This window comes from Pipra filicauda, unplaced genomic scaffold (genome assembly GCF_003945595.2).
Source record: "Pipra filicauda isolate LSUMZ 115617 unplaced genomic scaffold, ASM394559v2 scaffold209_size2725305_pilon, whole genome shotgun sequence".
NCBI classification, from domain to species: Eukaryota; Metazoa; Chordata; class Aves; order Passeriformes; family Pipridae; genus Pipra; species Pipra filicauda.
This window is the reverse complement of record NW_024104320.1, coordinates 1,440,894-1,467,437: the sequence shown is the minus strand read 5'-3', so window position 1 is coordinate 1,467,437 and position 26,544 is coordinate 1,440,894. Positions and strand designations below refer to the sequence as shown.

Sequence of the window (26,544 nt, the reverse complement as noted above, 5' to 3'; positions counted from 1 at the left end):
CCCTCCTAGGAAAGTTGAGATGTTTTCCTGTGGTTTCCTATATTGTAATTTGCAGTGGTAAAATGATGAATTATGTGGCATAAGTGCCTGTGATACTGAAGGAACAAGATCTTAAATTCAAGAGTTTCCTTATAAATATGTGTCCTTACTTTCACAGTAAAATTCTGTATTTGTGATGAAAATATTTGTAGCAAGTTATTAGAGGTAAAACTTTGTGGAAGTTGTTTCATATTATCAGAAACTGCTATATATCTTCTATTCCAAAGCCTGCCTACCAAGCCAAGTGACTTAGAGTTCTTTCTTTATCTCTTTTTCTCTTTTGGTTTTATTTTAATGTTTGGTTGGTTGGTTTCATTTGGTTTTTTGCTTTGGTTTTTTTTGTTTGGTTTTGAAATTATATTGCAGTTCAAATTCTTCCTCTAGTGCATCACTAGCTGGGAATTCACCAAAGATTACAACCTCAGACTGGGCAGTTCCTCAGGCCTCCAGATTAAAATACAGACAGAAATTTAACAGTCTTGACAAAAGTATGAGTGGATATTTATCAGGTGAGTATGATGTTTGGTATGGTTGGGAAAAAATACTGTTTTCTGCCTCTGGGACATCACAGGGTGAGGGATGGAATCCCATCTTGGGATTTGATTTACATATGAAGTAAAAGCTGAAAGTGTTGATATTCAGACCTGTGCAGGAGAGAGTGGGTTTCAGCCAGCCAAGAAATGGAAATAACCATCAGTTCATTGACTTGGGCTCTGTGTTAGACCTGGAGAAGCCAGATACACTGGGGAAGCTACAGCAGCTGTTGCAGGGAAGAGGAGAAACATGGCAGTGATGGGATCGAAGTAGAAGAGCCTGAGAACTAACCATAAGGCTGTGGAATTTAGCTCTGTAAAGTCAACAGGCATTTTTCAAACTGAGACTGTTTCTTTTGAAAATGGGGGAAATTCACAATCATTTTTGTGCCATGTGCTCCTATGTATCTGTGTTAGTCATTGCTTAGATACCTGGGTTTTATTTGGAATTTTTACAAAGTAATTTAAGGGAGTCATTCCTTCTTGACTTGCAGTGACATCTGTGCTGTGCCACAGCATTATGGTGGTTTCAAAAGACTTCACACGAAGTTAACATAAGAATGCTTTTTAGCTTGTTCGGTTGATTTGGGGCTGAAGGTTCCATCAGGCTGCCTAGAAGGGTATATGGTTCTTTGCTACCAAAGAAAGCTGACAGCTTTCCAGTGTGCTAGCTGAAGGTTTAGGTAGACAGTCAGCTGTGCTTTTGTAACAGCTGTGGGGATTACCATAAATATCCTTTTTTCATGTCAGCTTTCCTGTTAGGTCCTCTGAGTGAAAAAAATGTACACAAGAATACTTATATCTTCATTGTGTTCAGGTTGTAGTGCCTGTTGTTAAGCCTGGAAGTAAAACCAACTGATGAAAATGGATTAGATTAATACAAAAAATAAACATGCCCCAGTTCATGACCCATTTTTTGCCTCGTGAATCTTTGAATGAAGTGCTTATTTTTGTTAAAATCTTTCACACTCTCACTAAGGATTTCAAGCAAGGAATGCCCTTCTGCAATCAAACCTTTCACAGACTCAGCTGGCTACTATTTGGTGAGTTTGGTTACTGATTAGAAATTCAATGTGTTTATGGTGTTAATAGAGGAAATGTGCTTTATTAAATAAGAAATTATAAAGAGACACCACAGATCTAAAATCATAAACAGAAACTAAGCTGCTACTTAAACTGATTTGTTCATTAGTTATATTTCCAAAAGACACCTTGACATAATTTTTCACTCCGTTTGTTAAAGTCCGTATAATAGAACAGTTACTAATTTCAGTTTCTGATTCAGGGTTGCACTAGTTCATCAGAAATGAGGGTTCATTTATTTCAAATGTAGGATTCTGAAAACTAGCTTGTTAGCTTTAAAATATGGAGGAAGATTAAAAATTAAGTAACCCTTCAGCCTTTTTGGGTTTTACTGTGGTTTCCATAAAGATACCTGCATACTACACATTTGTTAGGACTTGCCTTTATTGTGGTGATAGAAGTGGTTACAGTTGTCTGAAGGCTTTTAATAATCTGCCCTGCTAGCCATGGTAGTTTAGGTTACACCTTCAGAAATAACTCAGATGTTATACATAAGATTTAGTGGCCCAGCAGAATTCACAATAGCTTGGTGCTTTACATCTTCTCTTCAGCTTCCTTTGTTCCTGTATCCCAAGACAGTCATTTGTCTTTAGCAGCAACAAGCTGAAATGTTCTTTTTGTTTGTTCAGCTTGTTTGGTTACATGCTGCAAGGGTAAACAGGGAGTGTGGATTGTATAGGTCAGCTCTGGAATGTGGGGGAATAAAGCAGGTGTGTAGGGTCTGTTTTTCTCCTGGGTGCATATCCTGAAAGGTATCAGTAGCCAGTGCAAGGTGGTCTGTGTGCCCATGTAGAGAGGATCAACAGCCTTTCATTGGTTTCCCACACACATACCACCACCCCCCAGTTGCATGGGAAACATTTTGTAAGCTGATTATACAGTCACCTTCTCCTTAGAGGGTATAGTGATCTTTTTCCTACCCAATGAAAGGTACTCTGGGGCAGCTCATGTCTTCCCTACACTGTCAAGGAGACACAAGGGGGAAAAAGAATTCCATGCAAAGGTTCCTCTTGTAGAATTTGATGTAATTTTATATAATGTTTTCTTTTGCTTTAAAAAAACAGTTGAAAAAGTGTTTTCTAGCATTTTGAGCTGGTTAAGAACAGTCCTGGATTCTCTTCTCAGTTCTTCTATTGGTGATGCAATAAATCAAGAGATATCTTTCACCCTTTCCTATCCTTTTTGCAGTATTTTTGGGAAACTTAATAAGATAATTGGGATTGTTTAGCCTGGAAAAGAGAAAGCTTCAGGCTGACCTAATAGCAGCTTTCCAGTACCTGAAGGGAGCCTACAAGAAATATGGAGAGAGACTATTTGCAAGGGCCTGCAGTGAAGGGACAAGGGGGTATGGCTTCAAACTGAAAGAGGCCAGGTTCAGATTGGATATTAGGAAGAAATTCTTTACTGTGAGGGTGGTGAGACACTGGCACAGGTTGCCCAGAGAAGCTGTGGCTGCCCCATCCTTGGAAGTGTTCAAGGTCAGGCTGGATGGGGCTCTCAGCAACCTGGTCTAGGGGAAGGTGTCCATGGCAGGGAGTTGGAACTGAATGATCTTTAGGGTCCCTTCCAACCCAAACCATTCTGGGATTCTATGATCTGGATAACAGTACATTATTAACAAAATGATATCCCCTTCATCAATTATTCATGTTATTAATAGTATTTTTACCAGAACATTTCACAGGAATTCTCTATTTTAAAAATTACAGTGAATAGTTTCAGCTGTCACTTGTGAGGGATTGTGCTGTTTGTTCTTAATTGGTATTGCTGTTAAAACCCTGCAGGTCACTGGCTGATATTGATGGAGATGGGCAGCTGAAGGCTGATGAGTTTGTTCTGGCCATGCACCTCACAGACATGGCCAAAGCTGGGCAACCACTGCCACTGACTCTGCCTCTCGAACTGGTACCACCTTCCTTCAGGTAATCACTGAGGGCAGTGAAACGTAATGCACTGAACATAACTGTGCTGTTTCTCTAACAATGGTGGTTTGGGTTTTTTCCCCTCCAGGAGTGGAAAATATACTGAAAATATAAATGGAACTCTGCCACCTTACCAGCCTGTGCAAGAGGAGGAGCCACAGAAAAAACAGCCAGGTAGAAGAGGGTTCACATCCTTAATGTACAGTTTCTGAAAGGCGCTGAAACCTGTAGAAAGTGGAAGACACAATCAAATCTGTAGAGAGCTTCGTTTCAGGAGCTAAATCCCTTTTAACTTGGATGATAGGAAGGTTGTTAAGTAGATGTAGTCAGCCTGTTACATCTAATAGAATTGAGCAGGCAGAAACAAGGGCTATTTTTAGCTGTAGGAAAGGAAAATTGTGCTGATTAATAATGTATTTTGGAAAATAAATCCTTCACAGCCAAATACCACGATGCTACTGCAAATTTTTTTCAGTTGAAACTCCCTGGCATTACTTTGTTCTGGACATTCTGAAAGCAGGGGGTTCCAATGTAATTTAATTCTCTGAAAAGTGGATGCAATTTGCACAAACACAGATTCTGCTGTTGACTCTCTCGTGCTACTTGCACAGGTCTCTTACATGCATACTGCGAGACAGGACTTGCCTCTTTCTGGCAGGGTGGTTGCTGGGGGCCTAAACCATTGCTTTGTATCTCTTTTTATCCTTGTGTGCAGTAATTGAGCTTGATCCTGTCTTGGTTTCTGATGGTTTTAACTCCAGGAGGACTTGCAGGGAACACCCTTAAAAACTAAGCCCTTTGTCTGTGTTTTAATGTTTCTTGTACCTTGGAAAACCTTTTTAACAGCAGACAGTCTTCTCCCAGCTTATAAAAGCTGTTCTTTTATGTTTTCCTGTAACATTCTTTCCTCTTTCATATTTTAGACTCTAGAGGCTTTCCTCTAACATTCAAGTCATTTTTGTGGTCATTTGTAAACTGCAACTCTTTTTTTTCCTTTTTTTCTTTTTTTTTTTTTGTTTCAATTGGAATAGAATTAGGAAAATTTAGAGGTATTTTTGAACAGAAAAATAATAGTTTAACAAGATGCTTACATCATCCATGACTGAACAACCAGAGCTTGCCAAAAAGTATCTATCTTTAGTGGCATAAGTGAGGTGTTTGTTTGAGAGCAGTGTTTTGCACAGAACAGAAATAACAACCTTTCCTTATTTTAGTGACATTTGAGGACAAAAGGAAAGCCAACTATGAGAGGGGAAATATGGAGCTGGAAAAACGCCGCCAGGTCCTGCTGGAGCAGCAACAGAGAGAGGCTGAACGCAAGGCTCAGAAAGAGAGGGAAGAACAAGAGCGAAGGGAGAGGGAACGTCAGGAACAGGAACGGAAAAGACAACTCGAAATGGAAAGGCAGCTGGAGAGACAACGAGAGCTGGAAAGACAAAGGGAAGAAGAAAGGAGGAAAGAAATAGAAAGGCGGGAGGTTGTTTTCTTGAAATTATTTTTTTATTGCTCTAAGGAATGTGTACAATCATACAGTATCCACTTGGCAGAGCATTCAGGATTTGAACGCTGACTTTGGTTCTGTCCCCTCGCATGGCCACTGGCAGATGGTCTTGGAGAAAGAATGTTATTTGTGTCTGAAAACATTGGGTCTGTTAGAGATGAATCGAGTGTTTGGCATGGGTTAAAGATTTTCAGATACTTCATAGGACAGATGAGATTTTCTTGGATTTTTGCAAAAATTTGTATTCCAAACGAGATTGTACTGAATTCATAATTGATAACATTTTGACAGCTGAACTTGAGACAAATTTGCTACTACTTGGTGTCTCAGCACATGCATCAGACTTGTCTGTTTTATTTAGTTCTGTGAAATACTCAGAGGAAATTTCTAGTAGTATCTGTCAATGTGCTATTTTTGGGCAGTATTCCATAGCTACAATTAGAATTATGTAGCTTTTCTTCATCCAGGCTTGGGAGCATGACATGAAGAATCTTACAGGATCACTTCCTGCCTTCTTTGATGCTGAAGTATATAAAAGCACTTTACAGAAGACATTATGTTGTGTTGCTGTTATGCTGTTCAGAAATAGAGCACATTACATTAAATTATGGTCTCTGAGTTCTGCATCTCTGTTGTAATTTAAGGCAATGTAACTTTTGTACAGGCAGCAAAGCAAGAACTTGAGCGCCAGCGACGACTGGAATGGGAGAGAATTCGTCGCCAAGAACTTCTTAATCAACGTAACAGGGAACAAGAAGAAATTGTCAAGTTGACCTCTAAAAAGAAGAGCCTCAATCTTGAATTAGAAGCTCTGGTAAGACAGGAATTTCACTACACGTGTTGAAATATGGTATTTTAAACTATGCAAATCTTAATGTCTGCAGTAATGGCCCACTAGGATTTTCACTCTGTTCTGGATGAGGAATCTAAAGCAGGTATTTTGGGTTGTTTTAAAGAATTGATTGTGAACTGATCTGCCCACAGATTTAGTGAAGTGACTTTTTCCATATGTGGTATAATCTGTCTTTGATTTCTTTCTAGACCGACAAACATAAGCAAATCTCAGGCAGACTGCAAGATATTCGTAGCAAAAAGCAAGCTAGAAAAACTGAACTGGAGGCTTTAGATAGGAAATATGACCAAGGAATCATGGAAGTCAAGCAACTACAACAACAGCTTGAGGTATGTAACTTTCTGTTAAGCTTGTAATTTTCCTTTACTGTATTCTGTTTCCATAACACTGTTGATAATGCTTCCCCATAGGGAGGAATAGGGAATCAGTTGGATTATAGTGGAGAGAGGAAATAGGCAAGGCTGTCAGCATGGCAGAGGGTTTTAGCTTATGTGTGGTGTTAAAGAAATTATTATATGCAGTACAATGAGCTGATAGTTAAATGAGAACAGTTGTCAAAACTGCAGCTGGTCTTCTGTGAACTGATTAAAGGGACTTCTCTTCAGTTATGAGTTCTTTTATGGCTCCAGACTCAAATTTTTATGAGGAGTGTTGTTCTGTATCCAGAACAAGTTTATCTTAAGGCTGAATTACCTTGCTGCTCTTTTTTTTTTTTTTTTCCCCTGTCTTTGAATAACAAGACGTAAATTATTTCAATTCAGTTGACTACCATGAATCATCCTGTACTGTATTTTTATTAATGCTTTTGCATGTCAGGGAAACATCTTTTCTTTTTGTTACTGTTTTATGTTAAGCTTAGGGCAGTCAACTTAAATGGTCTCATGATAATATTTACACTTTTAACATGTCTGTTAAAATTTCTTCCAGCTGTGTTAATGCTTTTGGGTCAAAAGCTTTCAATTTTAATACTATTTCTATTAAGAGTATAGAGGTCATATTTTCCTTTACCCCATAATGGTAACTTGCATCCATGTTTCATTAATATGAGTTGAAGTTATGTTTGAAATTTCACTCATTTTTACTTGCTGATTTATAAACAATATTAAAAATTTGTCATGTTCCCTTCAATATCTACAGGATTATCAGAATAAACTAATTTATTTGGTTCCTGAAAAGCAGTTGTTAAATGAAAGGATAAAAAATGCTCAACTTGAAAACACTCAGAGTAAGTGCTTGCAAGTGAATTCTCTTCTGTTTGCACTGCTGAATTTTCATCTCTTGTAAACAAGTCTGAAGGATACAAATGGGTTAATAACACCTTCACTTTTATATCTTTTCAGTTAAAGCCATTGTTTCATCTACATTCCATTTTTCCCCTCATGTTCTAGATAAGGGGTAAACAAACACATTTTTGCAAGAAAGCACAGATTTTGCTTGAAACTTTGTCTTGAAAATCTACGTATACAGGCTATGTGGCCCATAGTATTAAAATTCGTCTGTTTTTTGGTAGTGTAGACTCAAGGGAATTAATTCATGTAAAGTTTACATTGGTCTTTACATCAAACCACACTGGAAGTCACTGTCTAGAGAAGTTTGCTATGAATTGGTCTGATATTAAAAAAAAAACACACCCAAATTGCAAATTATTCTGTATATATTCCATGTAATGCCTGTATGTCTCAGTTCAGTGTTGGGGCCATTTCTTCTTCAAGCTGTATATGAATAGAAAGGTGAATCAAGGAATTTTTTTGAGGAAAGAGGTTAGGAATGTGTTTATATTAGGAAAATAATAAAATAGTTAGTGAAAACAGAAATTCTTGTAAAATTGCTTGTCTTTCCTTATGCAGGTACAGGAGTCAGTTCAGTGACCAAGAAGTCCGTAGAAAAGGAAGAATTATGCCAAAGACTTAAGGAACAATTAGATGCCCTTGAGAAGGAAACTGCTTCTAAACTTGCTGAAATGGATGAATTTAACAGTCAGCTTAAGGTACGTGCGTTACCTAAATATCTTACACCTGTAAGCACTATATTTTATTTCTTCATCCGGTCATAAAGATTGATGCCACTTCTACCAGGCTTCCAAAAAGCTTTCCCCAACTTCCAGTGTCAAATAAGAGTTACCAAAAGTCTTGGAGTAAATCATACAATAAAAATACACTTAAATCTATTGCTATTGTACTAAAATATGAATCTCTTGCTAATCATTGCTTTGCATGACTCAGCTGTTGCTCACTCTCACCTTTTGCCTTCTAGAATTCTTTTTGATTTAGAATTAAAGTTTTTCAGACCCTTGCAAATTCTGTTCTTACATTATGAGGTCGTATTGGCTATTATTTTTGAATTGTGCACTGAACATTTAACTTTTATTAAAAGGAGCACGTTTTCGTAGTACACTGTACAAAATCTGGTGGCAGATTTAGGTATTATCCAAAGATCACCTAATCCTTAGGTATTATCCTAAGGCCTAGGCCACCAATTTGCATAGAAGTTATGTATTATTGACCACTGTCCTTGAAGGTGTTTTTGTTTCAGAGGCCACTCTTGCCTTGTCTAAAACCTCAGGCACCTCTCACAGGGTAACATCCACTTAACTTTATTTACCAGCTTACTCCTAGTGGCACTGATGGGAACTTTTTCCTTAAGTAATGGATTAATGATGGATCAGAGTGAGAGCTCTGCACTCTCCCAGTTAAAAAAAAAAAAAAAACCACGCAGAAATTTGTAAACATTTAAGGAATTTCTTTTCTTTTTAGAAATGGCTTCATACAACATGCTTTTTTAGTTACTTGTTTATTGCATGGCTTGCTGTGTTCAGTGGCTGCATCCACAATTCAGTCTTCCCTCAAATATGTTTTTCAAAATACAGTGCAAAGATTAATTGGCTTTTTATCTACCTTATCTTACAGTGTGAGAATATGGATGATTCTGTTCTTCAGTGCCTTTTGTCTCTGCTAAGCTGTCTCAACAACCTCTTCCTCTTACTTAAGGTTATTTTCTAATCTTTGGCTTTTTTGGTTTTTTAATTATTTCGCAATTTTTCTCTGCTTACCCTTTCTGTTTAGTTGTACAACTTCTATTAAATACATTTTCCTAATAGACAATTGATAGGCTGTTTTTCTTTCTGCTAGCTTTTACATCCTCTTAAAGACTTAACATTTTCTTACCTGCTTAGAAATCCAAACTGCAAAATACTGATAGCAAAATATTGACTTTTTATTTCTTAATAAACTGTCCACTAAATTGTTTTACCCAGGTATTTTTCTTCTTAGTTAAGGTAATGTGAAACAAAAAAATATTGTCTCAGATGAAAACAGTGTCCTCTCCCACTTTTTCATCTGTTGCTGTCTCCATATATCCATGCATCTGAAGCTGTGAGGATTCTTATCCAAGTTTAAAAGTATAGAAATAGGATCAGTATGCAGATTATGACATATGACATGGAAAACACAACGTTGTTAAACCTCCAGATTAACCCAGTACTAAAACCCTACTTGCTGTCTTTCTTCAACACTGCTTTTGTCTGCTGGGGTCAGAAATCTGACTTTGAGAATAATTTATGAGTGGAAAAAAAAGTCAGAATTACTTTACTGAGCTTTTCATTTTGCATAAGGGTTTTTCTGTCCTTAAATCAAAGATATGAGAGTTTTTATAATGCAGGTTTGCTTCTGAAGCAACCCTGAATTTTTATACAAAATGAGAAGAAAAAGTATTCTCAGCTGAATATGTTGGGAGGAAATTGCAGTCAATTGCTTGATTTAGTTTGTTGCTACAGAGACTTTCACTGACACAGCAATCTTGTTATCTTGCCTTTGTCATGTAAATTACACAGTATCTCTTAGGCAACATGATTATTGATAGAGTTGCACATTGTAGTGGGAATGGATCGTTCTTAATTGCTTTGGTTGTATTTATGAGATCGATCCTGTTGCATTGCTCAATGTGTATCAATAGGATTTTTAAGAAAAACACTCTATCTTACAGATGTTTTGGAACATGGTGAAGCACAATCTAAAGTAATTCTATTATTGTTGATTTTTTTTTTCTTCTGTTAATTTAATTATTCCAAGGACTCATGCTGATGTTTTGCTCTGAAAAACGGTTGTTATCAGAGGGAGGTGGAATAGGATTTGAAGGATGTGCTCAAAAGAAAAAAACTAAAATTGTGAATTTTACAAATACAGGAGAACGCCAGTCAGAGTTAGTGTCTTTAAGCTATGGCTTCCCACAGTGGTAAGCCTGCTGTGTAGTTTTTTAAAGTTTTTCTGATTTAAATATGGGACTGATCATTCAGAAGGCATCACAAAGGCAAGCCCCCCACTGCAGGGATGTGTTCTTAACTTTATGGTACTGTGTTGGCTTTCAGCTGAAATCTGCCTCCTTGTAGTTATTTAAAATATGCTTCACTGCCTTCTCTGCCCTTAGATAATGTTGTGTTTGAACACTCAGTTTTGTGTCTTCCACTCTCGTGTCGTATTTGGCATTTCCAGCAGGTGTATGACTGGAAGGGCTCTTTGAAAGCCTAAAATATGTCACTGACTTTGCAAACTTGCCATCTCCCTTTATCCTTCTGTTGATTTGATTTTCTTTACAGTGACCTCCAAGGACTGTTAATAACTTAATACTACTTTGGCCATTTGTATTAAAACTTGGTTCAAAAAGCATTAAAATGCCTGGATTGCTTTTCTCAAAGATTGGCTTTATTCCCTTTGATGTACTTCATTGTGTTCCCTCCCTAGGACCTGAGAGAAAGTTACAGCACACAGCAATTAGCCTTGGAGCAGCTCCACAGGATCAAACAGGACAAAATAAGGGAGATAGAAAAAAGAAGAACTGAACTTGTACAGCAGAAGAGACTGGAAGATGAGGCTGCAAGGTACCATGGCTGAATGTATCAGCATTGCAGTTTTTAAAGCAAAATAATGCTGTAGTGACTTTTAAGATATATGTGTGTGTACGTATATATATATATGTATTTGAATGTAAAAATACATCCTGTTGGTTGCCTAGAGGAAACATTTTATGTGGACTACCACTGGTGTAAGATGGTTTGACTTGCCTCTTTCCAATCTGTTTAGAAACAAAGATAAAAGCAAACTTTGTAATTCAGCTTTGATGTATAAATAAACCAAGTAGTCACTTTTTAGCTATTAGGATTTTTAGTACCTTTAATAGAAAATCTTCAGACATTTAAAATTCCTCATATATTCTGTCTTATTTTAGTGGCCTCCAAACATCTGACTTTTCTTTAAAAGCACTTCTGACTGAGCAGTTGCCAGGTTTTTGTCACATATATCCCAGCAGTTGTGAGATTGATACTTCCTTAAGGAAGGGCATTGACTGCTTAATTCCTATGCTAGTCTGGAAAGCTGGATGAGTGAGCAACCCATAAATTTTAAATTTGGTTCCTTTTATAGGAGGGAGGACAGTGAGAAAATTCAGTTCTGTTTGAGAGGATCATCCCTTCACTTACATGTGTCCTGGTTTTGCTCCGCCCAATCTTGTATCAAGCACTCAAAATCTTACTGTTCTCAGCTTTTAATTTCTCATGGTCTTGCTCCAGACTAGTTTTGTTTTGTTTTGTTTGACTGATTAAGAAACTAGTTTTTAAGGTTTGGTTCTGTCTGTCTTAAGATGCCACTCAATTTTTTCCTCTCTCTCTGGACCTTCTGCTATCAGCTGCCTATTTTGTGTTAATTTTTTGGTTGAACACAGCTATGTGATAGGGTAACAACATCACTGCACAGCTTCTACTACGTCCTGCCATGTGCTTGGATGCACAGTAAAATGCCCATCAGGGAAGTGGATCTCCCACAGTGAGCTGATGAAATAGTCTCATCTAGACATGGTCCCTCCTCAACAACCTCCACAGAAGGTGGCCCAAAGGGTTAGGTCCTTTCTTTTCTGAAGAAATGACAGCTACATTCCAATGATTTTTAATCATGTTGAATTGGATAATAACTTCTTTTGATAGCTGGGGCACAGGATAGCAGCTAAATAATTACAGAGAATACAGTCAGATTTTCAGATTCTGTCTGCTGAAGAGTGGTCATGGCAGGAATTAGGGTATTGCAACTGCTGAAGGCAAATACTTCCAGCAGCAAAAGTCAGTATTCAAAGGCTATTTCTATGTATGTACCTGCGTGAAATTAATCTGTTTTGAAATGATTGTTTCGCATCAGGAATTTGGATAGGATGTCGGTGGGAAGCCTAAATCCAGCTTGGTTCAATTAACAGATCAATTCTTGCTCATCAGGATGCAAATGGGCAGAAGTGCTCGTGAAGGCACTGCAGAAGTAACCCCGTGGCAACAGAACTACATTCTGTACCAAGAATTTTAATCTATTTGTTGTTTTTATGTGGAATATACTGGCACTCATGTGAAGACCAAGCACACTCTCCTATGGAAGAGCTGATTGCCCAGAGAGCAGAATGATCAAGACTGAGCTTTGCTGACAAGTGCCATCAATTAGGAACACAATGTCATTCATTTTTATATGAATGTTCTCTTACCTGTCTCATTCCTTCCTTTCAGGAAAGCAAAACGGGATAAGGAGAACCGATGGCAGGAAAATATTCGAAGGGAAGAGGAAGAGAAAAAGAAGCGACTGGAGGAAGAACGGATGCAGGAAAAAGTCCAAGAAAAGCTGAAAGCTGAAGAAGCACTTGCTCAGATGAGAGAAAGGGAAAACAAACAACAGCTTCTTGCAGAGGAGGAGAAAAGTAGACAAGCCACAATCCTGAGGGAGACAGAACAACAAAGGCAGAGGCAACTGGAAGAAGATAAAAGAAAGCAAGAACAAGTAGCAAAAGAAGCTGAGGAGAGGCGTAAGCAGAACGAAGAACTGAAAAAGATAAAAGAAGCAACCAACTCTCAAGAGATGGAGAAACACACTTCTAAAATAAACATAAATGAAAAGTTTGCAGATCTTTTGAAACCAACAGAGGGTAAAAGTCTTAAGCCACCCTGGAAAAATGAAGGTAATCTTAGTCTGTTACATTTTTGCTTTAATGGGTTTTATTTTCCTGAGTGTTATTTCATTCTTCATATGTGTTATTGTTAATGTGACGTCATGGCAGGCTTAGACATTGTCTAAGATATAATTTAAAAAACCCAAACCAGCGATGTTTCGCATCTATAGTTAGTTATAAAACATCCTGTTAACTTAGGTTACTTTTATCAGTTTTCAGGACCTATGACTGATGACAAATCTTCCAGTGACTGTGGTCAACAAACTACAGATACTAGAAAGAGTAATATTTTTGGCTTTTTCTTAAGGCTTGCACCTTCTTTCATTAAAAAATAATGTTAATATGGAGTTTTTTGTTCAGCGATGAGAGATGGGCAGGTAACACTCAGAAAAGTGATTTATTAATAGTGAAATCTAGTTTATTTCTGCATTACTCAATGCCTCATATTAAAAAAAACCAAAGAACTGAATGACTAGACCTAACTACCTGTGGGACTTGGAAAAATAGTGGTTTAATAATATTAAAGACACTTTTGATTAGTTTCATGCTTCATAAGTCCTTGCCAATTTTTATTAGCCACTTTTATCACTGAGTTCAGCAAAAACCAAATTAGAACAGGGCTGAAAAATATTTGCATACCTCAGCTATACCTTGTAAAACATTCACTGTTAGTAACTCATTGCAGAACAGAAGTGCAAAGAAAATATAAACCGTGATATTTTGCTATTTTGGGTTTCTAAATAAAATCTTCAGACATGCTGATGAACACTTATTGTTGCAACAGTGGTATCTTTTCAACTTGGAAAATTATGATGGTATTAAATGAGACTCTGTTAAAGCACTGGCTTTAACCAGTGGCAGCCACAGAGCAGAGTGGCAAGGAAAGATGAGAAGATAAATGATGGGACTCCAACTAAGTGCTTGTCTTTCAGCTGTATCAAAATGGTAACTGGTTTTCTTATCCTTCCAGGCAATGCAGTTACTGTTGCAGAGTCCAGGAATTCTGTTGCCTTGGTAAATTACAGAGCGTTGTATCCATTTGAAGCAAGGAACCACGATGAGATGAGCTTTAATACTGGGGATGTAATTCAGGTAAGATTTGCCATTCACATTTAAATTGCAAAAATGACCTTGAGATGCACAAGGTCATAAGGGTCAAAAGCATTGTGTTGATATATTTTAACGTTTACTTAAAATTTAAGTTGGATTGCTGCTTTTTTTTTTTTAAATAGATGAAATTAGGATTAGTTCAGCCAGGATATTTCTTTGAATCTTACAAATCCTAAAGATGCTGAGAATCTCTTTAAAAATAACCATAGTGAATGCTAAACATAAACTTTCTAAAAATAGTAGACTCGAAATGATGTAGTTTTTGCAGTTCATTGTACAAGTTGGTTTGTAAGTGTCTGCTTGAAATATGAGCACAGTAAACAGAGACATGAATTATTAATTAATGGCATTTGAATTAAAATCAAACTAGTTATTTAACAAGTAGATGTTAAAGGCTCTTCTGAATTTTAATACTGTTTTCCAGTATATTCTTAACATAGATTTCTGCCTCTCTAAGCAAACAGGTCTAGTGGAGAGTGTCCCTGCCCTTGGCAGACAGGTTGGAAACAGATGATCTTTAAGTTCTCTCCGAACCCAAACCATTACGATTCTATGATTCTCTTGCTGACTGTCCTTTATAAATCCTTCCTCAGACAGATACCTATAGTAATTTATTCAGTCTCCCTTCTTTGTAGCACTTTCCTGGGGTCAGCTGAATTTGCTATATATAATATTACAGCAGGACTGTAAGACTGAAAATGCCTTGTAGCATCTCAGTTGAAATCTATGTTATTTCTTGTAATTCTATCACTTGGCAGCATACATTGTCTTGAAAGCCTGTGCCTTCAGGTGAACTTGTGAAAACTGATCTACAGCTGTGGTAATACAATTAATATTTATATCTAATGTATAAGTACTTATGGTTCCTCCTCAGTCAGACTATAAGTGATATAGGTAGGTGATAAGGGGGAATTACAAAGCAGTGTGGTACAAAATATTAAAACACTGTTTGACTATTAAGCTTCAGTTTAACAACGTTAAACCATTTATTTGCATTTTCATACCATCGAAGCCTGGAAGAAGGAACAAGAGAAGAAAAGAAGGTTTTGTTTTGACTTCCTTCTCATCTATAATTGTATCATTTAACTACTGGTGCCTGATTTCAGAAATGGGCTAATAGCTGCCACCTCCTCCTCCTCCTCTTACACCCCAAACCTCAGCTAAGCTAACAAGCTGATAGTATTTTGAGCTGCTAATTTTTAGCCAGTTTTCACTAACTGGCTAATTTGCAGCATAATAGAAGCTTCAGTATTGCTGTGAATGTTTAAGGATGCTCTATACTTAATCATACAGTAGACAGCAGCACTTTTGGGTGTGTTTTGATTGCAGTCAGCTGGCACAGTTAATTATATCTGTAAGCAGAATGGTTGTTTCCCTGCTCTGCTGGGCTCTCCAGCCACTGCCTGTGGGCTGCACATTCAGCAAAACACGACACAATGCACTATAATTTTTGGCAGGCCAGAGTGGCTCCAGATACACTACAGGATCCCCCATGTGCATGTCTGGGACCTGTTTGGAGGAATATAATGTCTTTGAGGCCTGTCTCTACCTGTATCTGAAACCAGTGTGGCTGCATCATTACCCTGTTTTGTGAACAGGGCAAAATCAGCTCAGTTCTGAAAGGGGAGAATGAAAATGCTGATCCTTGTGTGAGCACTGCTTAGTTCAGTGCCAGCAGGTGCTGACACACCAGGTACCCCATTTGTTTCATACTGCTAATTCTGTTTCCTTTTTATTTATCCCCCTGTCCATAGGTTGATGAAAAAACTGTGGGAGAGCCTGGTTGGCTTTATGGGAGTTTTCAAGGACATTTTGGTTGGTTTCCATGCAATTATGTAGAAAAAATACCAGAAGGAGAAAAAGCTTTATCTCCTAAGAAAGCCTTACTTCCTCCTACAGTATCTGTATCTACTACCTCAGCTGCTTCAGAGTGAGTTTTTGTTATGCTTGTGTTGAAATTGCTTTTTCTAAATTTGGCTAGTACATAGTGTGCTGTATAGTTTCACTTGGTGTTTGTTTTTAAAATATAAAGGCATAAAACATATTGAAGAACATCCTTAAAGTTTCCAAGCTAAGACTTTTAGGTATTGGATAGTCTGTTTCCCATTGTATAGAATATCTGTTTTATATATATTAAAAAAATACTCTGCTTGAGGTACTTACTAAATAAAAATTGTAATTTGATAAATATGCCTGTGTTCCATTTGCAGACCACTTTCACCAAGTAAATCTGCAGAAGAATCTGATTACCAAAACATCCCCTTTTCTAGCCTGAATGTTAACACAGCCTGGCAACAGAAATCAGCTTTTACTCGCACTGTGTCCCCTGGATCTGTTTCACCCGTTCATGGGCAGGTACATTGTGTGAGAGTGGGTAACTTGCTGTGTTTTAGATTCATGTTCATTAAAATGATTTAAGAGAAGCCAAAACAACACACAACTTTGCTAAAGCTGGGCGCACTGAACAGGCTAGAGGATGAAGAAACTTGTTTGAATGCTCCATTAGTGTGCATTGATATAATTCCATATTTCCGGGGACTATTGAACAAGAAGGCTCATGTTTTGTAATTCTGAAATAATTCTCACTTATAGTTAGATGCAGGAGGTATTTCTAACAAATAAGAAACTGAGTTGCATGCAAACATCAATGCAAAAAAAAACTACTCAGCCATCAGTAGGAATGGAGTTGCTTAAAAACTACTCAGTAGGAATGGAGTTGCTTAAGCTTCAATAAAAGATACATCAGTGTTTGTTTGGTTTTAACATTTGCACCAGTCTGGGGTGGTGTGGTCAATGAACATCTCCACTTCTGTCTTATAGGGGCAGCCTGTCGAGAACCTAAAAGCACAAGCACTTTGCTCTTGGACTGCAAAAAAAGATAACCACTTGAATTTTTCAAAGAATGATATCATTACTGTCCTGGAGCAGCAGGAGAACTGGTGGTTCGGAGAGGTACATGGAGGAAGGGGTTGGTTTCCAAAGTCGTATGTCAAGCTCTTACCTGGGAGTGAAATCAAGAAAGAGGAGTAAGTGTGACTTCTTTTGTTGTTTTATTCAGCAGTTAACAAAAACAGGTGGTTTAGAGTGCAGAATTCTTGCAGAGCTTTAGTGTGCAGAATATAAATACCATTTACAATTTACACCGTGTTGTTTTAGGCTTTTATTATTTCATTCTGGCAAGCCAAGTAATGTTGGGCTCACTGCTGTGTAAATAGACAGTCTCGCTAGGCTGAGTGCTGTGAAAAATCAGTGGTGTTTGATTATTCATCAAGTGCCAGACTTCTTGCTCATTAACAAGTCAGCTCTCTTGCAGTGCAGTTGCATTCTGCCTCTGAAGGTCCCAATTTTTAAGTAACCTACAACTAACTGAAAGCTCAGAGGCACATCTGGTAGAAGTGGTGTGTTTTTCCTTACTTGAAAAGATCATTATGTCTAGTCCAGTGCTGCAGGATAAGTGTTCAGGTAACAATCCAAAGTCTGGTTACTGCTGGGATGGCTTCACCATGTTTGTGAATTATTCTTTTCATGCATTTTATGATAAAAGTTCTTATAAATTCTTTTAAAAATAATTTAAAAATTAAGAATTAAAAAGAATTAATTAAGAATTTAAAAAGAGAATTTAGTCAAAATCTTTAATTTACTTCTTTTAGATAACATAATTTGTGAATTTATCTTCTTGTCTTTCATCATGTGACTTTTTTTTTTTTAAATGGTGTACTCTTGGGTGTCCTTAATATACTAAATATCAGTAATACTTGTCACTGTTTGACAGTCAGGGAAGTCTTTGCAGTTAATTCAGAGTCAATACCAGCTCTGAGATCACCAAAGTGAGCTTGGTGATCATCCTAATTGAGAGATTTGTTCTTGATCAACCTCTTAGTTACACAAACCTTTTCTTTTTTCTCTCTGCAGACCAGAAGCTATTTATGCAGCTGTAAACAAAAGGCCTAATACACAGTGTTACACAGCAGGAGAGGGTAAGACAGCATGAAACATGCCAACTAATGCTACAGTCTGTTCCTGCTTAATGGCATGTTGGTATACTTTCATTTGAGAGGAATTGCTGTGCAGCCATTTTGGTGCTTGTCCAAAAGACACAGTGCAAATATTGAGCTGCTGATACAAGGCTCACAAAATAGGAACTGATATGAGACTTCTAAAATTGTGACTAATTCAGGTTGAGCACAGGCCTGGGTTTTGGTTTTGTTTTTAAGACTTTTGCTCGAGCACTAATATATTTCTGAAAACTTAAATATGTCTCATAGCTATAAGCTAAGTTCTCTTCCCGCTGTTCTCTGCTGTGTTATTGTTGTACTACAGAGACATCAGAATGGATTTTTACTCTTCCGAGTGTGAATCATTCTCTTAAAATCAGTAAGAAGTGGAGAAAGCGAATATTACTGCAGAAAAATTGTTTGGGAAGCACTTTCTTAACCTTATAATCTAGTGTATGTCCATGCTTCCTGATTATATTTTAGTTGCACCTGTGTTTTTTCATTACAAAGTTGTGCTGCCTGTAAGAGTTGTAAGCATGAGGCAAGATGGGATTGCAGTCAAGCAGGTAGATAAGTCAGTTCACAGGCTTGTGAAGATATGATCCATGTTATGAACACGCTGGTGAATGCTGATATCCCTGTATTTGCACCTGATGTACTTTTATCCCCCATCTGAAACTGTTGTCCCCTCCTTTGTGTGCTGTTTGCACAGAGTACGTTGCCCTTTATTCGTATTCAAGCTCTGAACCCGGTGACTTGACTTTCACGGAAGGTGAGGAAATCCTAGTGACCCAGAAGGAAGGGGAATGGTGGACCGGGAGCATTGATAGCAGAACTGGAATCTTCCCCTCCAATTATGTCAGACCAAAGGATCCAGAAGTGAGTTCATGTTCTCAGAATTAACACACGGTATTTTCTCTCAGTTTTATTCTGTTGACACCTGGCTCTTAGGTAGTGATTTTAAGCAGAGGCTAATATGCTTGACAGAAAAGAAAATCCTTGATATCTTGAGTGCTAAATGAGTGCTGTAGCCAGTGTCACACTGCCTTTGTCCATGCAGCATGGTGTTTTCTTAAGTGCGGGCTCAAAATTAAAATTTCCACATGCTTTTAGAATAAACTCTGCTTTTTTACTGCACATTAAAAGGTGGGTTTTGTGTCTTTGTAGGCTTCTAGTTATGCTGGCAAAACTGGAACAATAAATAAGAAACCCGGTAAGTGGTAACATTTTAACATTTAAGACTGTTTCATAAGTGTCTGAGCATTTTGGTTCATATCAGTGTGGCTCATGTTCTTAGCTGCACATTATGTACTGGGATATTACTGTGGATGTAGCTCTTGCTGCAGTGAAAAAATAACAAATGCAATTAGTATGTTTTCTTTTCAGAAATTGCTCAGGTTACTACTGCCTACGTTGCATCAGGGACTGAACAGCTCAGTCTTGCTCCAGGACAGCTAATACTTATCCTGAAGAAAAATGCCAGTGGATGGTGGCAAGGAGAGTTGCAGGTAGTTATTCAAGGAGAAATAATTGTGACTTCATGAATGGCAATGAGGTGCACTTGGGTTTAATTAAAAAAAACAACTAAGTATAAAGTTGTATAAAAGCTGGCCAGAAAGTTATTTTCATCTTGGATTCACCAAGGGAGGGGAAAAAAGGTTCTTTTAAACCTTAGGTTGCTGGGGGTTTTCTGTTTGGTTTGGGGTGGGTTTTTTGGTCACAGAAAACAGTAAAACTGTCACTGAATATAGCCATGGGAGGGGAGAGAGGGAAGTTGGCAGTTAATAAATTGTTTAGGATTTAATTGGTAAAACCCTGAACTGTAAAATTATTCTAATGAAAGAAAAGACATTCTTGGAAGTTGGAGTTGGAAACTCGTTTATTGCAAAGGTGGCTGTTCCCACTTTTCTCCTTTCTCCACCTAGGTTTAAGAAAAGTGTCATGTAACAGTGCCCCTAACTTCATTAGAGACTCCTGATGCATAAGTAGAATATTCGTAGAACAAATTTTCGGCCCTACAATTGAGTTTTACTCTGAAATTTGCACTTTGAAAATTTTGGATAAACATGTTTGCCAGAACATATTGGGGTGCAGCTTTTTTCCAACTGGGTTGTTTTATCCTTTAGCCAGATTTTTTCCTTTTGAAATCTGTTTAGTATTTAGTAGGTGTTTGAAAGCCTGACTTGTCTTTTGTTCACAGAACTGTGTGTCCTATTTGTTGCATTTTTCCAGTCTATAGACTATTTGGTTTTTCAGTTGTGTAATAACCATTGTAAACATTTGCAGGCAAGAGGGAAAAAGAGACAGAAAGGATGGTTCCCTGCCAGCCATGTGAAGCTACTGGGTCCAAGCAGTGAAAGAACCACATCTGCTGCTCCCTCAGGTGAAATAAAAGACTTTGTATTTCATTTAGAGTATTTTATGTAACTATTTCAGTTGTTCAGGTATTAGTCTGAATTACATAACAAGCCTAGTGCTGTTTTTGATGGCCTGTGGTGGGTTGACCCTGGCTGGACTCCAGGTGCCCACCAAAGCTGCTCTATCCCTGCCTTCCTCAGCTGGGCAGAGAAGACAAAATACCACAAAAGGCTCGTGGGTTGAGATAAGGGCAGGGAGAGATCGCTCACCAGTTACCAACAGGGGCAAAAACAGACCCAACTTGAGGAGATTCACTTAATTTATTACCAATCAGAGTAGGGTAATGAGAAATAAAACTGACTCTTAAAACACCTTCCCCTCACCCCTGCCTTCTTTCTGGGATCAACTTCACTCCCAATTTCTCTGCCTCCTCCCCTCCAACAGCACAGGAGGATGAGGAATGGGGCTGTGGTCAGTTGATCACATGTTGTCTCTGCCTCTCCTTCCTCCTCAGTGGGAGGACTCCTCACACTCCTCCCCTGCTCCAGTGTGGGGTCCCTTCCACAGGAGACAGTCCTTCATGAACTTCTCCAACGTGGGTCCTTCCCATGGGCTGCAAGTCTTCACGAACTGCCCCATGTGGATCCCTCCTGTGAGGTGCAGTCCTTCAGGAACAGGCTGCTCCAGTGTCAGTTCCCCACAGGGTCACAAATCCTGCCAGCAAACCTGCTCCAGTGTGGGTTTTCCGTGAGGTCACAACCTCCTTTGGACATCCACCTGTTCCAGCATGGGTCTCCTGCACGGGCTGCAGATGGATCTCTACTTCCCCATGGACCTCTGTGGGCTGCAGGGGCACAGCTGCCTCACCATGGGCTGCACAAGAATCTCAGCTCCAGCACCTGGAGCACCTCCTGCCCTTTTCTTCACTCATCTGGGCGTCTGCAGAGCTGTTTCTCTCACATATTCTCATTCCTCTCTGTCCTGGCTGCAGTTGCAGAATTTTTCCCCCCTTCTTATCCCTGTTATCCCAGAGGTGCTACCACTGTCACTGATGGGCTCAGCCTTGATCCTGGACCAACTGGCCTTGGCTCTGTCGGACATGGGGAAGCTTCTGGCATCTTCTGACAGAACCCAGCCTTGTAGCCCCCCCTACTGTGCCAAAACCTGGCCGCACAAACCCTCTACATGCCCATATCTGATTGTGGTATCACTGTGCAGGTAAAGTTCTAGTCAGAATCTGTGTCTTTTGGCAGTCTTGTCCATTCAGCTCCTCCAGGAGCAAGGAGGCAAAATCTCACAACTTTGTAATCAAAGCAGTTCTTCATAGACTCCCTCCTTGACATGTACTGTCTTCTGCACACCTCAGAGCAGAAAGTCTCAGTCATACAAAGGTGTTTGTATTCAGAAGATGGACACTGACCCTTACAGATTTCTATGGCAAGAGCTTTTTGTTTTTGCTAAAAGCACTGAAGAGCCACACTCTTCTCATTTGGAAACTCCATGTTTCCAAGTGCTAGCAAAAATCGTACAGAGAGCTAGCAGTCATTGACAAATAACTTGGAATAACATGCACTGCTCCTTATAAGGAGGGAGACTAAGCAGCAAATTTTCACTCAATTTTTCCATTTGAATGTCTGGGTACAAATGAGATTATTTTGCAGAAAGGAAGCTCTTTTGGTTCTTCATGCTTAAATTGTGCTGTTCTCTACAGTTATGATTTGCTTATACAACAATTTCCTGGGTTTTACTGGGCAGAACTTCCCTGTGACTAAAGCAGCAGCCCAGGATTAGCTAACTCACATTTCCTCTTCCTTTGCTACATTTTTCTCACAAGTATCTGCTATAACATAATCAAACTCACTTTCTTTTCAGCCAGTAAAAGAAATGGAAGAATACTTGATTATATTCACAAGCTTTTAGAAAGTCAATAGCTGCTATACTAACTCAATCCATTCATTATATGAGTGCATAGATATACAACGTGGAAATAAAAGTTACTGTCTGGCTCAATTTTAAAAATGTAAAAGAAAAAAATTTCCACATCAAGATAAGCTCGTGTGGTATTTTTCTTATGTAACTGTGTATGTGAAATTGTTGTTCCTTTCCTATGGTTATGTAAAACACAGAATAAACAGTCTTAATACTTGTATAACTCTATTCTACTATTTTTTTTTTCCTTCATAGTGTGTCAAGTGATAGCCATGTACGATTACACGGCGAACAATGAGGATGAGCTCAGCTTCTCCAAGGGGCAGCTGATTAATGTACTGAACAAAGATGATGCTGACTGGTGGCAAGGAGAAATCAGTGGTGTGACAGGTCTCTTCCCCTCAAACTATGTGAAGATGACCACGGATTCCGATCCAAGTCAGCAGTGTAAGCAACTTTTATTTTTTGATTAATTTTGTTACTTTATTTCAAAGGTGCATTGTTGTTGTTTTGCTTTGTGTCTGGGATTTGTAGTTCCAGGCATCAGCTGAATTGATTAGTACTTTAAATACTCTTTCTTTAAATACTTTGCAATAGTACTAAGTGCTTTAAACCCTTTTCTATTTAACCTACAAACAGCAAGCACATTACCAGCCAGCCAGTGTGTGACAGCAAGACTGTGAGGATGAGCTAAAAATACTGGATTTGGTAGGAGTTCCCCTTCCAAGAAAGATGCTGATAACTAACACGGGCTGGGAAGCAGTGCAGGCATACTCCAATTATAGAACTTGCTGGAGCTTCATAAAATTACAAAAAGTATCTGTAGTCATTTTAACATAAGTTAAGTAAAAATAACCATAAAAACAATAGGAAAAAGATACTGACATTAGCAAGTGGTCTATCCTGTGGTAAATGCCCATGTCCTGACTCCCAGCAATCCAGCTCTCGTCCAGTTCTGAGAAACAACATGTAATCAAAACATGAGCTGAAAATTACCAGCGGCATGCTGAGAACTGAAGGCTAAACTGTGCACCTGGCAGTCAGTATTTTCTGTGCCTTTTTTGAACATAAACACAGTAAAGGTTTCTGGTGTCCCACGCACATGCAACCCCATTTTTTTGCCCCTCTCCACAGAGAAATTTACCACCATTTTCACTCCCTCAGCTTTTCATCCTGTAATTAAACCAACTTTTATATCAATCAAGGGAGTTTGGGAACATACCCCGATGCCAGAGTTGCTCCTTTGACATGATAGGTCTTGTCTCTTCACTTGCTGTTTTTCCCTTGGCTTCATTAGGAGTTTTTTATCTGCAAGTCTGGTTGAGGTTCACTCTTAATAGCCTATAGCTTGTGTGTAGGACCAGTTTGCACTTCAGGTTTGATCAACATGGTTGCGTTCTTACAGAAGGATTCACAAACTCGTAATGAAGGTTACAGCTTGGATGGGAAAGTTAAAATATTTTCCCTGGGTAGCTTGTTATGGTTCCTGGGCAAAACAGAGTGTGCATCTTTCTTTTGAGGTTTTCTTTTTAGCTAAATTACTTCTGTGCTCACATTTTTTGGTAACGCATTGTTTTGGGTTTTGTTTTTTTGGGGTTTTTTTTAAATGCCTCTGGCCAGTGTGGTTGGGATGTCAAAAACTTCTGCATTTAGATTGAACTTTACATTCTTTTGATTAGACAAGGCTAAATCATTAAAGTGGTCCTTTGAAAGCTTTAATTTGTTTACAAATCTCAGTTTTGAATAAATAGTATAGACTACACCCAGATGGGCTATAAAATTACGATTCTGGCGAAGTAGTAGAACTTCATGAATTTTCAAAAATTACAGAGAGAACAGCTTGTCACCCCAGGTGTGTTGCCATTTCCAGGTATGTGGCCAAGTTGATAAGTTCAAGGTGATCATATAGCACTGATTTTCAGCAAAAGCTGTGCTAAGATCAAAATGTAATTGGAAACTTCTGATATGATAAGTTTGTCTCATTATTTGCTGATATGGCATTAGACTTTTCCTTAGTTTTCAGTGTTGCGGGATAAAAACATTTCCATCCACATCAAACTGTGGCTGTGCTTTGAAAGTATTTTCAGAAAGGTCAGTCACATGAGCAGATGTGCACCTGGTCATCTGTATCTGGTTGCTAAACTTTTGTCTATGAATCAGATCTACAAAATCCACCTATTGGTGAATGAAGAGTATGTTGAACTTATGTATTTTTTTTAATTCTCTGAGTATTTCAAATAAGCTAAGTTATACATCAGTTTTGTGTTGGGATTTGCCACTCTTTTGTGACATTAAAAGGTAAGCATTTGGAAACTTCAGGAAAAATGCTGCTTCAAACCCAGAGCCTGCACAAAACAACCAGCGTGGCTTGTTAACTCAAACCCAGCATTGTGCAGATATCATTACCCAGGTTTCAGCTGAGCTGCTGCTGGTCAGCTGTGTTAGCAGTAAGCCAGTTCTGTACCATTCTTCTGTAACCAGAGGAATATTTAAATATGTACTGACTCAATTTCCAAACTTCCTTGGAATTTCCTTACAGTATTTTTTGCTCTTGTTTAAACACAGTGCAGAAACTATCACTAGTATTCTTGAGAAATCACTATTCCCACAGAAGTGTTGATGTGGCCCTCTAGGGACCAGCTTAGAGATATGACAGAATGTGATTTTAAAAATGCCTTGTATTTTAAAGAACTGCTAATCTGAGTATTGTAATGTTTCTGTTGATGAATAGCAGTTTGTCTCCCGCCGTCTTTTCTAGATGATCAAATACAGTGGCATTAGAAAGGCAGTGGGCAGATTTGGTTTACTGAAATAGGTTTGCTGCTTATGAAAATTCTCGATTTCCCTCAAATTTAAACTCTATTATCTGGACCAGCTTTGTATCCAGAGTCTTTTCTGGGAGTTACTAGTTATAGCTGTAATGACAAACTTCCCTAGCAAAGAAGGAACTGAGGTCAGCGAGATGTTTCTTAAGTTGCTGAAATAACTCCCTGAGCAGAACAAGTTCACTTTTCCTCGTGGTGTGGCTGCACGTCCTGACACAGGGTCTCTGCAAGGAAAGAAAGAAAATCAATTCAGGTCATTGTAGGTTTGTCAACAGGTCTCTTAAAATACCTGGTGACTGCAGAACAAGGAATCGTTGAGTTGTGTTCTCAGTAGCCTTGGTGATGATTAGACTTGCTCGTGTTTTAATGACATTTTAATAGCCCTCATTCTAATGTTTGCACAAAAGCTATCATAAAGAATAAACAAGAAGTTTCAAAATACAGCTATATATTTAAAATAAAGAAATATGCACAGAGTCAGAGTCTTCTGTTCTTTGAGTGCTTGCTCAGCCATTCAGGATCAGATGTTTTCTGTGTTGCCAGTACCTACCTAGAACACATCTACCAGGTTCTCTTCCCATTCTTCCCTAAGGGATGTGTAAGGCAGGATAGGCATGGTGCACTTGGCACTTTACAGTTCTTTTCAATAGCCTGGTCTGGAGATAATTCTGTTTCAACCAGCCTTTACCTGCCTTGCTCTTGGAAACTTGTTCTCTCATTATTTGGCTTTTTCAGTGAGACAGCTTTTTTCAGTTTGTCTTCTCATCTGTGAGAACAGTGAGAACCTTATCCTTATATTTTTTTTAGCTGAGATTTTCTCCCCTCAGGTACCTCAGATAGAGGCAAGACAGCTGCTCCAGCTACATTTGCACACTTGGTTGCTGATATCTTTTAGTGTTAGAGATCAGTTAATCTTTCAGAGTCATTCTTGCTGAGAGCTGGACAGCTCAGCCAAGTGGACACACCTGTGCTCAGTGTGCAGAGAGGCTTCTGGTTCGTCCTGGCTGAGGTGCCTCATCTCCCTCTGTGAGGCTGGTCTTTCACAGAGCTGAATGTTGTGCCAGTTCTTCCTACTCTAGTAGAATCATATAATGTTAAGGGGTTGGAACAGACCTTAAGGATCATCTAGTTCTAACCCCTCTGCCATGTGCAGGGACATCTTCCAGTAGAAGTTACTGAAGGCGTTATCCACTTATCCTGGCTTTGAACACTGCCAGGGATGGAGCATCCACAACCTCCCTGGGCAACCTGTTCCAGTGTCTCACAACTCTCACAGTAATGTACTGTTAGTGTTTCTGCTCACACTTTTTCCTTTCCATAGCCCAGCATTGCTGCAGTTCCTCACTCATCTGAGTAACTTCCTATGTGTGCTCAGGCCTGAGCTCCAAGTAGTTCTATAGCCTGAGAGCCACCTCCTTCCCCATTTA

General features: G+C 38.6%; 1 protein-coding gene across 9 annotated transcripts in view; it reads left to right on the top strand.

Annotated features, from left to right (window-relative positions):
* The window catches only part of ITSN2 (intersectin 2), a 91,149-nt gene that overhangs the window by 46,415 nt on the left and 18,190 nt on the right, over positions 1-26,544 (top strand). For 6 of the 9 annotated variants that reach the window (XM_039380959.1, XM_039380961.1, XM_027749248.2 and 3 more), the window contains exons 8-29: positions 406-548; positions 1,552-1,615; positions 3,440-3,577; positions 3,666-3,751; positions 4,792-5,054; positions 5,743-5,892; positions 6,120-6,260; positions 7,069-7,156; positions 7,779-7,918; positions 8,838-8,918; positions 10,668-10,804; positions 12,464-12,909; positions 13,871-13,992; positions 15,765-15,940; positions 16,221-16,365; positions 16,831-17,036; positions 17,923-17,987; positions 18,718-18,884; positions 19,173-19,218; positions 19,392-19,513; positions 20,292-20,388; positions 22,548-22,739. In XM_039380959.1, coding sequence (XP_039236893.1) covers positions 406-548; positions 1,552-1,615; positions 3,440-3,577; positions 3,666-3,751; positions 4,792-5,054; positions 5,743-5,892; positions 6,120-6,260; positions 7,069-7,156; positions 7,779-7,918; positions 8,838-8,918; positions 10,668-10,804; positions 12,464-12,909; positions 13,871-13,992; positions 15,765-15,940; positions 16,221-16,365; positions 16,831-17,036; positions 17,923-17,987; positions 18,718-18,884; positions 19,173-19,218; positions 19,392-19,513; positions 20,292-20,388; positions 22,548-22,739 — 3,215 coding nt within the window. The remainder of the gene's footprint in view (positions 1-405; positions 549-1,551; positions 1,616-3,439; positions 3,578-3,665; positions 3,752-4,791; positions 5,055-5,742; positions 5,893-6,119; positions 6,261-7,068; positions 7,157-7,778; positions 7,919-8,837; positions 8,919-10,667; positions 10,805-12,463; positions 12,910-13,870; positions 13,993-15,764; positions 15,941-16,220; positions 16,366-16,830; positions 17,037-17,922; positions 17,988-18,717; positions 18,885-19,172; positions 19,219-19,391; positions 19,514-20,291; positions 20,389-22,547; positions 22,740-26,544) is intronic. The other 3 variants (XM_027749253.2, XM_027749255.2, XM_027749254.2) reach the window with 3 other exon arrangements.